At 34.7% G+C, this 16,182-nt stretch overlaps 3 protein-coding genes across 3 annotated transcripts; 1 reads left to right on the top strand and 2 right to left on the bottom strand.

Moving 5' to 3' along the window:
• Nucleotides 1–2,991: 2,991 nt before the first annotated feature.
• On the top strand, nt 2,992–8,911 carry LOC106430259 (probable phospholipid-transporting ATPase 4). Its single transcript, XM_048765180.1, has 11 exons — nt 2,992–3,398; nt 3,759–5,612; nt 5,710–5,820; nt 6,298–6,574; nt 6,670–6,758; nt 6,848–6,932; nt 7,021–7,230; nt 7,322–7,447; nt 7,520–7,618; nt 7,698–7,889; nt 7,970–8,911. The coding sequence occupies exons 2-11, from the start codon at nt 3,823–3,825 to the stop codon at nt 8,645–8,647; spliced, it is 3,657 nt and encodes a 1,218-aa protein (XP_048621137.1). The 5' UTR covers nt 2,992–3,398; nt 3,759–3,822; the 3' UTR covers nt 8,648–8,911.
• A 319-nt stretch (nt 8,912–9,230) lies between these two features.
• On the bottom strand, nt 9,231–11,416 carry LOC106430276 (telomere repeat-binding factor 4-like). The gene is made up of 6 exons (XM_048765181.1): nt 11,226–11,416; nt 10,519–10,757; nt 10,300–10,384; nt 10,021–10,128; nt 9,624–9,915; nt 9,231–9,509 (listed from the first exon to the last, which is right to left on the bottom strand). The coding sequence occupies exons 1-6, from the start codon at nt 11,373–11,375 to the stop codon at nt 9,478–9,480; spliced, it is 906 nt and encodes a 301-aa protein (XP_048621138.1). The 5' UTR covers nt 11,376–11,416; the 3' UTR covers nt 9,231–9,477.
• A 783-nt stretch (nt 11,417–12,199) lies between these two features.
• LOC106430257 (F-box/LRR-repeat protein At1g48400-like) lies at nt 12,200–13,916 on the bottom strand. The gene is made up of 4 exons (XM_048767022.1): nt 13,904–13,916; nt 12,667–13,679; nt 12,338–12,478; nt 12,200–12,253 (listed from the first exon to the last, which is right to left on the bottom strand). Exons 1-4 carry the CDS (start codon nt 13,914–13,916, stop codon nt 12,200–12,202), a joined length of 1,221 nt encoding a protein of 406 aa, XP_048622979.1.
• Between the last annotated feature and the right edge of the window lie 2,266 nt (nt 13,917–16,182).

Here is a 16,182-nt window from a genome sequence, read left to right as displayed (position 1 = left end):
ATAAATAATTAAAGTAATTAAAATAAAAGAAAATATTAAAAATTCTCAAAAAAACTAAACCTATATTTTATGTCCCACGATTTTTTTTCTTCTGAAAATTTGATTTTTTCATATATAGAAATTGAATATTTTCAAATATTTTCTTTCCACATTTTTTGGAACTAATTATTCTTATCCGTAGAATACAATAAATCTGTAGAACTCAGTTTCTAAAGAGGTATTATTGGTTTATATATTTTGATTGATTTAGAAATCCATATAGTATTTGATTTTTTCATATATAGAAATTGAATATTTTCAAATATTTTCTTTCCACATTTTTTGGAACTAATTATTCTTATCCGTAGAATACAATAAATCTGTAGAACTCAGTTTCTAAAGAGGTATTATTGATTTATATATTTTGATTGATTTAGAAATCCATATAGTATTTATAAATCCAAGTAAAATATGCAAATCCAGAGGTTTTCTCTCGGATTTGAGTCTTTGTATTTTTAACTAAAAAATCCAAACAAATCCATTATAAAATCAAATATATTAGTAAATCCGACGATTGAATAACACTTGATTTGATATAGAATTTATGAATCATTAAACCAATAACACATGATTTTAATACAGATTTGAAAATCATAGAACCAATAACACTAGATTTAGTTAGAATTTTCAAATCCATTAAAATTCAACAACCAATAACCCCTACTAAAGGTTTTTAGATTTATACTAATGTGTAGATTTTGATTTCTACAGTTTTAGATTTATAGTAAATCTATAGAACTCGTTTTCTACAGGTTTTTAGATTTATATTAATGCGTAGATTTTGATTTCTACAGGTTTTAGATTTATAGTCATTTGTAGATTCCAATTTCTACAGATTTTAGAGCGATAGGTTAAACGCGGAATGTGTATTCTAAATATTTTTAGAGTACTATTATTTAAACATAGTAGATTCAAGGATTTTAACATTAAAACCCCTCAACTAAATTTGTTTTGGGTAAAAACCCCCCAAACTAAGTATTTAACGAAAAAACCCCCAAACTAACTTTATTTAATGAATTAAACCCTAGCAGGTCATAATTACCGTTACTACCGGTAAATCTTTAGTTTAGGGGTTTCTACATTAAGTAATCATAGTTGAGGGGTTTTACCATTAAAAATTGTAAAAAAATTAAATTTTTTATAATATTATCTAAAAAATTAGTAACTGAAATTTTCAAAATTAACACTTTTAATTGTTTTTTGTAAATATATAAGTTTGATATGTTTTGAACATCAACATCATATATGTATAAATTTAAAATTTAAAAACCCAGAAAATATAATAAAAAATTATCTAAAGATTTACCTGTAATAAAATTACTAAAATGTTAAAAATGTAAAAGACAAAAAAATATAATAAAAATTATATCATATCTAGTAAAAATGTAATAAAGATTTACATGTAATAAAATTACTAAAAGGTTAAAAATGTAAAAAACAAGAAAATATAATAGAAATTATATCTTTTCTAATAAAACTGTAATAATAAATCTTTAGATAATTTTTATTATATTTTATGAGTTTTTACATTTTTAATTATACATATATAATGTTGATGTTAAAAACACATCAAACTCATATATTTACAAAAAAAAAATTAAAAGTGCTAATTTTGAAAATTTAAGTTACTAATTTTTAGATAATATTATAAAATTTTGAATTTTTTTTTTTTATTTTTAATGGTAAACCCCCTCAACTATGTTTACTTAATGTAGAAACCCTCAAACTAAAGATTTACCGGTAGTAATGGTAATTATGACCTGCTAGGGTTTAATTCATTAAATAAAATTAGTTTGTGGTTTTTTTCGTTAAATACTTAGTTTGGGGGTTTTTACTCAAAACAAACTTAGTTGAGGGGTTTTCACGTTAAAAATCCTAGATTCAATGAAAAATATAGATTTCATTTTCTACTTTGTATAATGTCAGTTATACTTTACGTAGAACATAATCTAAAATTATGATTTAAATACTTTTAGAACAGAAAAAATTACCACTAAATTCATATAGGTATTCCATCAATAGTTACTATTTTTTCAATTTTTTTTGTTTGTAAAACTATTTTTAATTTATTTTCAAAAACACTAAAGAGCATTAGAGGCAAAATAATACAAAATAATTAGTCTAATGGTACATAGTTACCATTTTTTGGCCTAAAAACAATTTTTTTCAATTTTTTATATATAAATGACATATTTTAACCGTCCTATATATCATTCATATATACACAATATTTTTAATTTAGTTTTCAGAGTTTTGATTGAATTTGTTCTATTAATGATGGAAAAAACTACTATAAAACTTATAAATGACATATTTTAATGTGTCTTTTTAGGAGATTAACGTTTCGGAAAACCATATACAGAGCATGATTTTCCATCTGTGATACAGTGATAGTAGTACAATTTAGTCGATGCTCTTTAGAATACAAAAAAAATTACAAAAAAAAACATTTTTTCCTAGAAGATAAACAATTATTTAAAAGATGACTTTACAAGTGGGTGATTTTAAAATATAAAACGGTGCGTATTGGTTCAGTCCACTCCCCCACTCCCGCGATCTCGCTACGTATTATAAAAAGAGAGTTATTTACTTATTTTTCAAGTCTACTTACATTAATCTACCGATCATTAAGAGTTGTCGGCACTTATACAAATGATTAAAATTAATATAAATCAACGTTTTTTATCTTACACAAAAATGGAGTGGAAGAAGCGTTTGTTTTGTTTGACCAAATCAAAGAGTGATCAAATTCATTGAATGAAAATAATACCACCAATCCATTTACATAAATAAATTCTCTATTTTTTATAAATAAACTCCACAATCTGTATTAAACTTTCAGCTAAATTAACAATTTGATGATCTTTTTATTTTATCTTTTTGAAATTGAGTGATGACTTTTTTTTTTTTGGGTATAGAGTAATGAGAGTTCATCTACAAAATAATAATAGTAATATAGACAAACCACAAACAACAAAGAAACAATATTTTATCGTTAATCGTTGAAGTTAATTAGAGAGATCATAGAGAAGAAGAAGCTTTCAAAAAAAAAAAAGAGAAGACGAAGCAGACGAGGAAGAGGAAGCAACAACGAAAGATCCTTGCACTCGTTCAGATTCTCATTGTGCGTGTGTGAGCAAGTAAGAAAGAAAGAAAAAAGCGAGTGAAAATCACAAGTCTGTGTCTTTCTCTTTAAACCCCATCTGGAATCTGGAGAAAATTTGAGTAAATTCAAAATAATCTGAGAGTCAGAAGAGAGAAAGCTGCTTCTTTTTTCGTGTCCTGATCTGCCATTGCCGTCAAGCTCTCAGCTTCTTGCTGAACAGCCGGTTCTGTTTCTCTCTCGGTCTCTCCCCTCGGTAATTCCCAGATTTAGCTGTCTTTCTCCGACCAAGATCTCTACTTTCATGAGTCTGTGTTGTAGTTGACTTGTTGCTGGGTTTGAAGATCTTTACCATTCTTTTTTTTTTTCCTTACATCATTGTCGGAATTTCCATAGATTCATGTAATAAAAAGACTCAAATGCGTTTGGATTTAAAAAATTTCATCTCTTTCCGAGTTTCTTGGCAGATTTGAAATCCAAAATGTTAATCTGATTCACTTTGGTCCGTTAGATCTGACCAATTTTTATTTCCCCCTTTCCATAAATATATATATTTTCTTTCAAAGATAGAAACTTTAATCTAATTTTGTTGTATTTGTTTTAATTTTCTGTACAGACCACCATTATGATGAAGAAGAAGAGTTCTTGATAAAAAAAATTCTATATTTGTTAGTAAGAGAATGGCTAGAGGTAGAAGAAGGTCTAAGCTAAGACTAAGCAACATCTACACATTCGGATGCCTAAGACCAAGCGCAGACGAAGGCCAAGACCCTCACCCTATCCAAGGCCCAGGGTTCAGCAGAACAGTCCACTGCAACCAGCCTCACATGCACAAGAAGAAGCCTCTGAGATACCGTTCCAACTACGTCTCCACCACCAGGTACAACCTCATCACCTTCTTCCCCAAATCCCTCTACGAGCAGTTCCACCGCGCTGCCAACTTCTACTTCCTAGTAGCCGCCATCCTCTCCGTCTTCCCTCTCTCCCCGTTCAACAAGTGGAGCATGATCGCTCCCCTGGTCTTCGTCGTGGGGCTCAGCATGTTGAAAGAGGCCCTCGAGGACTGGAGCAGGTTCATGCAGGACGTGAAGATCAACGCGAGGAAAGCTTTGGTTCATAAGCGTGATGGTGAGTTTCGCCGCAAGAAGTGGAAGAAGATTAGCGTTGGGGATGTTGTGAAAGTTGAGAAGGATGGTTTCTTCCCTGCTGATTTGCTCTTGCTGTCGTCTAGCTACGAGGATGGGATCTGCTACGTGGAGACTATGAACTTAGATGGGGAGACTAACTTGAAAGTTAAAAGATCCTTGGAGGTAACGTTATCTCTAGATGATGATGAGTCTTTTAAAGACTTCACTGGGACTATAAGATGTGAAGATCCAAACCCGAGTCTCTACACATTCGTTGGTAATCTTGAATACGACAGGCAGATATTCCCTTTAGATCCGAGTCAGATTCTGTTGAGAGACTCAAAGCTTAGGAACACGCCTTACGTCTACGGAGTTGTGGTGTTCACAGGGCATGATACCAAAGTGATGCAGAACTCAACGAGCTCTCCTTCCAAAAGAAGCAGGATCGAGAAGACGATGGACTACATCATCTACACGCTTCTTGTTCTACTGATACTGATCTCTTGCATAAGCTCGTCAGGTTTCGCCTGGGAGACGAAGTTCCACATGCCGAAGATGTGGTACTTGAGACCAGACGAGCCTGAGAATCTAACCAACCCTAGCAACCCTGTCTACGCCGGCGTTGTGCATCTCATCACCGCCCTCTTGCTTTACGGTTACTTGATACCGATCTCTCTTTACGTCTCCATCGAAGTTGTGAAGGTCTTGCAAGCGACTTTTATCAACAAGGATTTGCATATGTACGATAGTGAGAGTGGAGTGCCAGCGCACGCGCGGACATCGAATTTAAATGAAGAGCTGGGACAGGTTGATACCATCCTCTCCGATAAAACGGGGACTTTGACTTGTAACCAGATGGATTTTCTGAAATGCTCAATCGCTGGGACTTCTTATGGAGTTCGTTCAAGCGAGGTGGAGGTTGCAGCTGCTCAGCAAATGGCTGTTGATCTTGATGATCACAGTAGAGCGACTACTCCGAGGATGAGCGTTCAAGAGATTGAGGTGGAGAGTAGCAGTAGTAATCACGAAGGTGAGATGGTGATGACTCCTAGAGTCCCTATAAAGGGGTTTGGTTTTGAGGATGTGCGGCTGATGAATGGGAACTGGCTGAGGGAGCCGCATGCTGATGACGTTCTTCTGTTTTTTCGGATATTAGCTATTTGTCACACAGCTATCCCTGAGCTTAACGAGGAGAGTGGCAAGTACACGTATGAGGCTGAGTCACCGGATGAAGCTTCTTTTCTTACAGCTGCGAGTGAGTTTGGGTTTGAGTTCTTTAAGAGGACTCAGTCAAGTGTTTATGTTCATGAGAGGTTGTCTTCTTCAGGGCAAACTATTGAGAGGTGAGATTTTTTTAGAGATCTTTCTTTCTTTAGTTTTTTTTTCTGATTATTGGTTTTTTAAGTACACAGTCCTGAAGATGTATTAGAAACAATGCAGGGAGTATAAAATTCTGAATCTGTTGGATTTCACTAGCAAAAGGAAGAGGATGTCAGTAGTTGTGCGTGATGAGGAAGGGCAGATTCTTCTGCTATGCAAAGGAGCTGACAGGTTAGATGAAAAACAAAAAAAAACTTTCTGTTTGATTTTTGCAATGTTCAAAAAATCGGTAGCGGTAACTAGGCGTTCATGACTGGTAACTAGGCGTTCATGACTAGCAACTAGACGGATTATTTGGGTTTAGGGAGGCTTAGGCGTCAGTGAATTATTGATTTATTTATATACTTTTAACATTTCTATAAGATACTTTAGGTTTTGGGTTTAATTATTATGTTATTTTGATGAATCATCAAAATTAGATATACAAAACAACAGAAATTAGATAAACTCGTGGATTTGTACTAATAGTATTACTTAATTTAACAGAGTTAAACTAATTTATATTGATTTAGAATGGTTTAAACCGATTTACAATGCTATTAATCGAATTTTAAAAAAATCTTTTTCGGCTAGGACAGATCTTTTAGAACCATGGAATTTTGTGTTGTCATGTAAATTTCAAGCAGTTCTTATTAAATGTTTTTGCAGTATCATTTTTGAACGACTGGCTAAGAATGGAAAAACATACTTGGGACCTACCACTAAGCATTTAAAGGAATATGGAGAAGCTGGACTCCGAACTCTTGCCCTTTCGTACAGAAAGCTTGATGAGGATGAATATTCAGCTTGGAACGCTGAGTTTCACAAGGCCAAAACTTCTATAGGATCTGACAGAGATGAGTTGCTTGAGAAGATTTCAGATATGATCGAAAAGGACCTTATTCTTGTAGGTGCAACTGCTGTGGAGGACAAACTCCAGAAAGGGGTATGCATTTATCAGACAAGACACCTTAACTCACTTCTCCTTCATCTTGTTTATGTAAAACTGAGTTTCTTTTTTTTTTTTTCATTTGACTTTAGGTCCCACAGTGCATAGATAAACTTGCCCAAGCTGGCCTCAAATTGTGGGTTTTAACCGGGGATAAGATGGAAACAGCAATCAATATTGGGTTAGAACGACTACTTTGATACATTGTAGTAGATACATAATTCATTTATGTTTTAAAGTTCTTTGACTAACTTTTGTTTTGAACTGCAGATATTCATGTAGTTTACTTAGGCAAGGCATGAAACAGATATGTATAACTGTGATGAACTCAGAAGGAGGGTCCCAAGATTCAAAGGTTTGGGGATAAGATGATTTCACATGAGAATTCTATTGTAGAGTGATAGCTCTAAGATCTATTATAATATGTTTGTTGATGTAATTAGGCTGTGAAGGAGAATATTTTGAATCAACTCACCAAAGCTGTACAAATGGTGAAGCTAGAGAAAGATCCACATGCTGCATTTGCTTTGATCATTGACGGGAAAACTCTAACGTATGCGTTGGAGGACGATATGAAGTTTCAGTTTCTTGCTTTGGCTGTTGATTGTGCGTCAGTCATATGCTGTCGTGTGTCTCCCAAGCAGAAAGCCCTGGTATTGTATTTCCACCAACCCTTCTCTTATCTGAACATGCCGGCTTCATGTGTTCCTTTTGCGTCTAATATTTGTTTATTACAAAAAAAAGGTAACAAGGTTAGTTAAAGAGGGAACCGGGAAAACTACACTGGCAATAGGTGATGGTGCAAATGATGTTGGAATGATTCAAGAAGCTGACATTGGTGTTGGCATTAGTGGAGTCGAAGGGATGCAGGTTAATGTTTTTTTTTTTTATAGATGTCCCAACTTGTAGCAAATGCCTGATTATATTCAATTGTATCTGCAGGCTGTTATGGCAAGCGATTTTTCTATTGCCCAGTTCAGGTTTCTGGAAAGATTACTCGTTGTTCATGGACACTGGTGTTATAAAAGAATAGCTCAAATGGTAATATGTGTGTTTACAAGGTGTCCTATTCTACTCTTTACACACTTTTGGTTTCTAACTTACATTGTTCTTCATCCAGATCTGTTACTTCTTCTACAAAAACATAGCATTTGGTCTCACTCTCTTCTATTTTGAGGCGTTCACCGGGTTTTCAGGGCAATCAGTTTATAATGACTACTACCTATTACTCTTCAACGTTGTCCTTACCTCATTGCCAGTGATTGCCCTTGGAGTCTTTGAACAAGATGTTTCCTCTGAGATTTGCTTACAGGTAAAGGTTTAATTTGTTCTGAACCAACTCCTCCGAGTCTCTCACTCACCACAAGAAACTCTTTTCTTTTTGTTCTGCAGTTTCCTGCGTTATACCAACAAGGGAAGAAGAATCTCTTCTTTGACTGGTACAGAATACTAGGCTGGATGGGAAACGGCGTCTACTCCTCTCTCGCCATATTCTTTCTCAACATCGGAGTCATCTATGAGCAGGCTTTCAGAGCCACTGGTCAAACCGCTGACATGGATGCTGTTGGCACCACCATGTTCACTTGCATCATCTGGGCTGTGAACGTGCAGATCGCTTTAACCATGAGCCACTTCACATGGATCCAACACGTCTTGATCTGGGGAAGCATTGGTTTGTGGTATCTCTTTGTTGCGCTCTACGGGATGATGCCTCCGAGTCTTTCAGGCAACATCTATAGAATCCTAGCTGAGATTCTTGCTCCTGCTCCCATATATTGGATATCCACTTTTTTGGTCACAGTGACCACAGTTCTGCCTTACTTCGCCCACATATCCTTCCAGAGATTCTTGAATCCGATGGATCATCACATCATTCAAGAGATCAAGTATTACAAGAGAGACTTGGAGGATAGAAGGATGTGGACACGGGAGCGTAACAAAGCACGGGAGAAGACGAAGATCGGGTTCACAGCTAGAGTTGACGCGAAAATCAGACATCTGAGGTCAAAACTCAACAAGAAACAGTCAAACTGTTCAGCTCAAGATACAATGTCTCCAAGATCAGTCTAGTCTCTTAGAAGGTGATTTATTCCTTAAGTTTTCCAACATGTAGAAACAGTATCAGGTTCTTTGATGGAGGTGGGCGCTGGATTTTGATTCAGACTGAAGACAGTTCTTGATCTTGTTGTGTATGACATGGAAGAAAGTAAAGAAAAAAGGACTTATATAGCTGACTGATGTTTGTAATTTTTCTGAATCAGAACTATACATAGGTTTTTGTGTGTGTATACTTAACAGATTGCAACACCCAAAAAGAATGTTCTTTTTGTTCCACTCTAAGTTCTTTCTTACTGTTCTGACAGCGAACCCAAAGGTTGTTTGTTGTGACAGAAACACATCTTCTCAGTGTTGTTACAGATTCAGAGAATGTTTTGAGACGGTTGATAACAACAAGAAACAATCTTTTGAGTTAATTATTAATAATGTTAACAGCAACTTAATAATGTCTAATTTACAATCAGAGCTTTTAAACACAACTGATAATGCTAGAGATAAAACTGTTCTTGGTTCTGGATTGTAAGCTTAAGACTGTTAAATACGTTTCACTTATACTAATTGATTTTGATTGAAAAGAAAAAAGCATGACACAAAGTAAAAGATGAGAGTTTAATACTGTACTTTCCAAGCCACACAATACATTTCTGTTTCTGGCTAATTACCCTCAACTACCTTTTTTTCATTAGTAAACGAAAGAACGGTAAAATGTTATTTGTGCAAACAATTCCTCCTTAGTTGGCATCATAAGAAACAAAAGAATGCAAGCTAATGGCTAATTACTATCAGTATATATACCAAAACTAAGACTCACTCTGTGCTTGCTTCTTTTGTTTCCATCAACCTCAATTCAGTTCCACAATCTTTCCCTGAGAACCTGCAACAAAACAAAATCTGAAAACATCAGACACCAAATAGTCCTAAAGCTTTTTCAAGATAGAACAACACTGAGACACTAGTGTCATAGCTTTTTTAAGAAAGAATCATTTACATGCTTCGTGCAACTCTTCCGCTAGCAGTAGAATAATCTCAGCTTGTTCTGCCAGTTTTATCATCCTTTCTTTGTGTTCTGCAGCTCTTTTGACCAATTCTAAATTTTTTTCTACCTCCGCGAGCTTAAAAGCTGCGGTTCCTGAAGCTTGATCAACCTTTCTCTGCGAAACCGTGAGTACTCGTTGACTGTTTGTCTGCCGGGGTTTCACATTCACCTCTTTAGGTCTCGCTACAACTGGCGCTCTCATTCCCGAGAAGCTAGTACCATTCATCCTATAGAAGTTCTGCGTCTGTTGTTGCATTGTACCAAAACAATATAAACAGCAGGCATGAGGAAACCAACACAGATGGAAAGAAAAAGTTAAAATTTTGAGCTCTTGTTCAAGACTACTTACTCCTGCTCTTATCTGGTTAACCTTTTCAATTTTGCCTTGAGCAGCAAGCCTCCTCAATCTTGAACCCAGGACCCTTTTAAAAGTTGGTGGCACTTCATGTTTTTTTTCCTATACACGAAACCAGACCATTATCATGAACTTGATCATCAGAAGTTAGCTGCTATGACAATAATAACTGATACTGAACCTAATAGAGCTATCTATAGATTATCATAGTGGTATGCAACAACTAGGATCAAACTATAACAACAAAGAATAGTTGACTAGTATATGCCTAACCTCGATGAAGTTGAAAATCGTAGTGACATCAGATCCACTAGGATCCGTCAACGCTGAAAGAGCTTCGAATATCATCCCATCATACCTTTAATAAACCAATGGCTCATCAGGAAGCGTCATAATGCAAGTAGTAGACTAGCAATTTACAGCACTTAAGAATTAACACATGATTAAGTGCTTCGCTCAGAGAAGAAGAATATAAAGGCAAAAAAAACAAACCTGGGAGCATTCTTTGCATCCACCATAGTGTTCCAACTGTCATCAACGTTCAAATCAGAAGATCCATTACGAGGAAGGGGAGCAACCGGAGAAGGGGTCGCACTAGAAGGTGGTGGAGTACTGGTAGCAGCAGCTGCAACGGCGGCTAGATTCAAAGCGGCAGCTTTGATTTTTGGTGTCCGCACCTTATCTATTGAGCCTTGAATGTCAGGGGGAACACTCAAGTTACGCCATTTATCCTAGAGAATATGAAACATCGGATGTTTAAGATTCTTGATCATAAGTTTCACAACCACTGGTGGTTTAAAGGCACAGCTGGAGTTATAAGACTAACGAGCTGCAAAGCATTTCTTGGACTTGATAGTGTCATATACTGCCATTATAGTGAATCAACCATCTCGAGATCTCAGGGAAAGTTGAAGAATCTCAAATGCTACAGAAAGAAAGAAACAGAACAAACAATCTATCAACTTAACTAGCAAGAGTCTAAAACCCTCGACAACCTCAAATCCGAAACTATTCCAAGTCTTAATCTTTTCAACAAGGAACTAAAACTTATCAGATTGCATAAACACAGCTTCTCAAACCAAACAACGGGAGAAGATTTTTCCGGTGATAAAGTTTCAATCTTTTGCACACATTCAAACCGAAGTAAGGTTCTTCATTTATATCTGTGAACAAACAGCAGAGAGCAAGAAAGAAGAGACCTTGAGGTCGATGTTGGAGCGATTATAGAGGGGATCAGCGAACTCAGGATCTCGGATAATATTCTTCCACTTTCCGGGCCCATGCTTCTGAACGCCGGCGAGCAACGCCTCCTCCTCCTCCTCCGTCCATTTGAGCTTATGGTTTCCCATCTCTATCGCCTTTTCGCAGCTTCGTTCGTCTGTCTTCTTGTTCCCAATCCAAACAAAAAATCTTTTCTTTTTATAGTTTGTGAAGATTTATCTCTCAATCGACAAAGTGGTTCTTTTGGTAAGTTTTTTAATTTAAGATGCACATTGTATAAATGTCTAAAAACTATAGGATTGAAATTATAAATAATCATAAACCGCAATGATTTTTGGTTTGGGTCAAATTCGAATTAATAAAAACTTAAAGAGCACTATAAATGTTTTGTGAAGATCTATCTCAATCTCCAAAGTGATTATTTTGATAAGTTTTTAATTTAAGGTGCACATTGTATAAAGGTTTGAAAAATAAAGGTCGAAAATAAAAATAATTTAAAACCGCAAAGATTTTTGGGTTTAAATTTGTTATAAATAAAACATCAGGGGTTAAATTCAAATTACATAAAAATTGAAAAGCTCCATGAGTTTTTGCTTATGATCATGTTTTTTTAACTCTTTTTCACTAAACCATAAAATGTGAACATTGTTATCATGTGAACATAGTAAGGAGAGCTATTTCCCAACTTGTCATCAAGAGTGAGATAGAAATTCAGATGAACTGGATGTTGCACTTGGATGAGAATCTGGGAAATCTCATTAGGTTCGATCTCAACTTGTTACAGTCTGACTCTGGTTTAACACCAATTTTCACGAGTTCGAGGTATTGCAGGCTTCCCAAAAAAAAAACCTCATCTGTTCAATCTCTCTACAAGTTCCTCCGTATCCTGAGATCTCTAGCACCTTCAGTGGAAGATACGGTAAACAAGACACTTTCTCTTTTCGCCAATCAATCACTCCCTTACGTTTGGGACGATGATAGCAAGGGCACACATCTCCACATCTACCTGTTACTCGATGCAAGAGACCCTGAAATCGATACAATTTGATATGTGTATAATAAATCAGTTGCAAAACAAGACAAAATATACCTTGATGACTAAATTTTGTAGCTTTGGGGTCTTTCTGAGCAGACGTGGCAGAACTTGCCAGCTTTTATCCTTGTCGCTCTCGAATGATAAAGTAACGAGGTTGTCGAATGTGAAGAACAATTTGCAGCCGAAATGAAGCGCCTAATGCATGTATTATCGAAACCATAAGCATATATATTCATAATAGATTTATGATAATTATGAATTAATTTTATTTTAGTTTTACTATTTATTTTGATAGTTAGAATTATTTTTTAAAGATTTCAATAGTTTTTAGGGCATATTTGGTTTTCTATTTTTATTTTATATGCATGTCCAGAATTGTATACAGTTATCATTCTCAAAAGCAAGATTGTGGCATCACCAAAGATATCATCAAAACCATTCACTACAAGCAAATCATTATACTCACCTGTCTCGGTATAATCATCAAAACTGGTAGTTGACTCCAATAATCGAAGATCTAGTCTAGCTTCGACAAGCGACTCCATCTCGCCACCGTCATTATAAACATCATGGACATAACTAGAAAATTCAAAGTAGACAAGGTTTTCTGGACAACCGATGCAAACTTCTTGATCATCGTAAACATCTTTATACTCGGGTGGAACGACGTAATAAATCACAAGTCGCTTCAAAGTACGACATGGCGCAAATCCAATCCAACTCGGCGGGTGTGATTCGCCATCGTTATGTATGAACAATTCTTCCAGAACGGGGCACGTAAGGATGAGCTTGTGGTAATAGGACTCCTCAATCACGATATCGCCGATATAAAGCGATTTGAGCGATGGGAAAAACCTATCTTCATTTATTTTCTCATCCATAAAAGGTTGTTCAGTAAAGTCCATGTGTCCATCAGGGAGGGCTTCGATAACGCATCCATCGGATAGTGTAAGCTTAACCAATGTTTTGGACCGAAACAACAACTCTACTCTATCTTTGTCTATCCGATGAGGACACCGCAAGTGTAGTTCCGATAAGCTGCGTTGTAACGCGACGCGAATCCAATCGTCAACACGAGACTTTTCGTAGCGGCCATTCACGGAGAGAGTCTTGATGGGACAGGTACTTAACAGAGCGACTGTCTTGTCCACGAAATCGGCGAATGCACTCGACCTTGCAGCGGTATCTCGGTGGTCGGGATAGAGAGAGATGGAGTCATCAAAATCAAGGCTGCTGTCTGCGAGAGGGAGCAGATTCTTCCACCTCTTGGACAGAACCGATGTGGAAGCAGCAAGTTTTGTGGATGGGAAAGACAAGATTATGCCAAGAATATCATCTGGCAAATTGCTTATTGAATCTCTACAAGATATAGACTCCAACTGACCCTTTCTTCTGCCTGCATGCAATATTAATTATTATATGCATGGAAACAAAAAAAAAAAAAAAAAGCTATCAAGGAATTTTTTTTTTTTTAATCTGGAGTTGGGTTCGGGCCTTCGGCCCTTCTCTCTCTAGGCCCGGAGCCAGCCTGTGTCTGTACCTGTTAAGACCCTGGACACTTCTCCCACAGTGCATCGAACCCGGGAGCGCAACAGCACCAACGCCTGCGCTTAAACCAACCAGCCTGCCACATCCGTGGTTTTTTTTTTTTTTTTAAATTGAGCTCAGAATGGTGGCCATGTCATCTGATAATCAGAATAAATGCGAAGGACCCAACCAACGCCAAGCCTTTATCTTCACAGCTCAGATCTGCACCAGCCGGTAATCGAACCCGGTAATTAACGAATCTTGATTAACCAATACACACAAATCTGCCAAAACGAATCGGGAAAATGATCAAAATCAAACTTACGTTTTAGAATCGAAGCCAGACCCATTAAAGCAAGATTTGATTATATTTTGGATTTAGAGGAAGGGAGGGTCCTCTCTTATTTATACGATATACTAGGTGTTTTCCTGCATCAGTGATAAATTTTTTAAAAGTTCAATTATATTTAAAAATAAATTTATTAATATTATATATTTTATTATTTTTGACTAATATTTAATATAAAGTTGATTATTTAAGCATAAAATTAAGAAAAATAATAATTTTGTTTATTTAAATTATATTTAATAATATATATGTAATATATTTAAAATTCGAATCTTAGATAATTTTTTATCTATTTATTTTAATGTATTAAATCAAGTTGTATAAAAGTACTAAAAAATCTTGTAAAAATTGTATATTTATTAAAAATTATAACTAAACAATATTTATAAAATTTGTAGATATCTAAAAGAAACTAATGAAATTACGATTAACAATTTATTATTTTTTTAAAAAAGATGTAGAAAATTTTAAAAATATTAGTAATAAAAGTTGTACAATTATAAAAATAAAATTAAATAATATTTCGAAATTTATAATGCATATTTCAGTTTATTTATTTTAGTGATGATTTATGAGTTATTACCATATTTTAAGAAGTTTACCAAAAATATAAATCAACACTAAATGTAATGTATCAGTTATTGCCATATTCTATAAAGTTTACCAAAATATATATCAGTAATAAATATAATTGTCCATGTCATATTAACTATAAGTCATGTCATCAATCGCCATATCATCATTTTTTTTTGTACAAATGATTGTAGAGAGGACATGTGGCAAATCACTTCGAAAATATAGTCTATGGGATTAGGTTTCAGCAAGTGGTCAAATTTGCCTCTCACGTTTTTTACTTTTATTTTCCCCTTTACCCAAATTTCTCAATTAAACCACCTTTTTAAGGAAAGTCGTTTCTACCAAAATTCTTTGTTTCCATATATGCTACATTTAAACCAGTAAATAACATTTTGCCTCCATGTACTACATTTATTTACTACCCTAATATTCATACTCAGAAGACTGATATTTAGTCGCTTACAACCAGGGGTGTTAAAAAGGGTTTTTGACCCCAGCCTTGCATTGAAACTTGAAAGATATAAATCCAGTCATATTTTAGCCAAGTTCAATTTTAACTCTAACAGTTTACATATCAATGGGACCCAGATTTAGTCCATTCATAATATTTTACATAACACAAGTAAACAACATATTTAGATAAATATAATACTTTTATTAAAATATTTATAGTGCAAACAAATAATATTTGGTGACTTTGACATAAAACAAGATTTTCGTGGGAAAATTCATTTTTTGATTTCGCCAAAATTTTAAATTTTGCAATTTGGTGAAAACTAAATTTTTGGGGTTTTGGTGAAAAACTCAATTTTTGCGATTTAGTGAAAAAAAAATTCAATTTTTTCACGATTTTAGGGGAAAAACTTAATTTTGTGGTTCTGGCGTAAAACCATGTTTTTACGATTTGGCCAAAAATTTGATTTTAAGTTTTATCGAGAAAACTTGATTTTGTGGTTTTACCGGAAAAACTTCATTTTGAAGTTTGTTGAAAAAATTCGATTTGCCAGTTTTGGCAGAAAACTCAGTTTTTGGTTTTGATGTGAAACTTAATTTTTGGTTTTGGCAAACAACTTGTTTTTGAGATTTTGACAAAAAAAAGAAAGGAAAAAAAATATATTTTTGTAATTTTTGAAGTTTTGGCGAAAAAACTCAATTTTTTAAAATCGAACAAATTTAAAATTTCAGTATGTATTTAAATATTGTATAATATTTGTGTTAATCAAAATAAATGAGCTAAAATTTAAGTCCTATAAAATTTAGGGCTTACATTTTTTGAACTCTATTTCAAAAAATAAGGATTATGGCTAAAGATTTTGAATAGAAAGTTAGGACTAACCCTGTTATATTGAACTCATATTAACATCCCAAATTACATCCAACCTAAAACACTTGTTTCAGTTTCATGATCTTCATACAGTCATCTACAGAAAATAATTTTCGAAAAAAA

The sequence above is a fragment of the Brassica napus genome, chromosome C8 (genome assembly GCF_020379485.1).
Source record: "Brassica napus cultivar Da-Ae chromosome C8, Da-Ae, whole genome shotgun sequence".
Classification (NCBI taxonomy): domain Eukaryota; kingdom Viridiplantae; phylum Streptophyta; class Magnoliopsida; order Brassicales; family Brassicaceae; genus Brassica; species Brassica napus.
This window is presented reverse-complemented; position numbering and strand designations above follow the sequence as displayed.

Coding starts and splice junctions, on each gene's coding strand:
- LOC106430257 (XM_048767022.1), bottom strand. Junction 12,479..12,666: donor TGCTTTTGAGAATGATAACT/GTATACAATTCT, acceptor TACATGCATTAG/GCGCTTCATTTCGGCTGCAA. Junction 12,254..12,337: donor TACAAAATTTAGTCATCAAG/GTATATTTTGTC, acceptor ATCGAGTAACAG/GTAGATGTGGAGATGTGTGC.
- LOC106430259 (XM_048765180.1), top strand. CDS start 3,823: ATGGCTAGAGGTAGAAGAAGGTCTAAGCTAAGACTAAGCAACATCTAC. Junction 6,759..6,847: donor GAAACAGCAATCAATATTGG/GTTAGAACGACT, acceptor TTTGAACTGCAG/ATATTCATGTAGTTTACTTA. Junction 7,231..7,321: donor CTCCCAAGCAGAAAGCCCTG/GTATTGTATTTC, acceptor TACAAAAAAAAG/GTAACAAGGTTAGTTAAAGA.
- LOC106430276 (XM_048765181.1), bottom strand. CDS start 11,375: ATGGGAAACCATAAGCTCAAATGGACGGAGGAGGAGGAGGAGGCGTTG. Junction 10,758..11,225: donor GCTCCAACATCGACCTCAAG/GTCTCTTCTTTC, acceptor CATATTCTCTAG/GATAAATGGCGTAACTTGAG. Junction 9,916..10,020: donor TTAACCAGATAAGAGCAGGA/GTAAGTAGTCTT, acceptor ATGCAACAACAG/ACGCAGAACTTCTATAGGAT.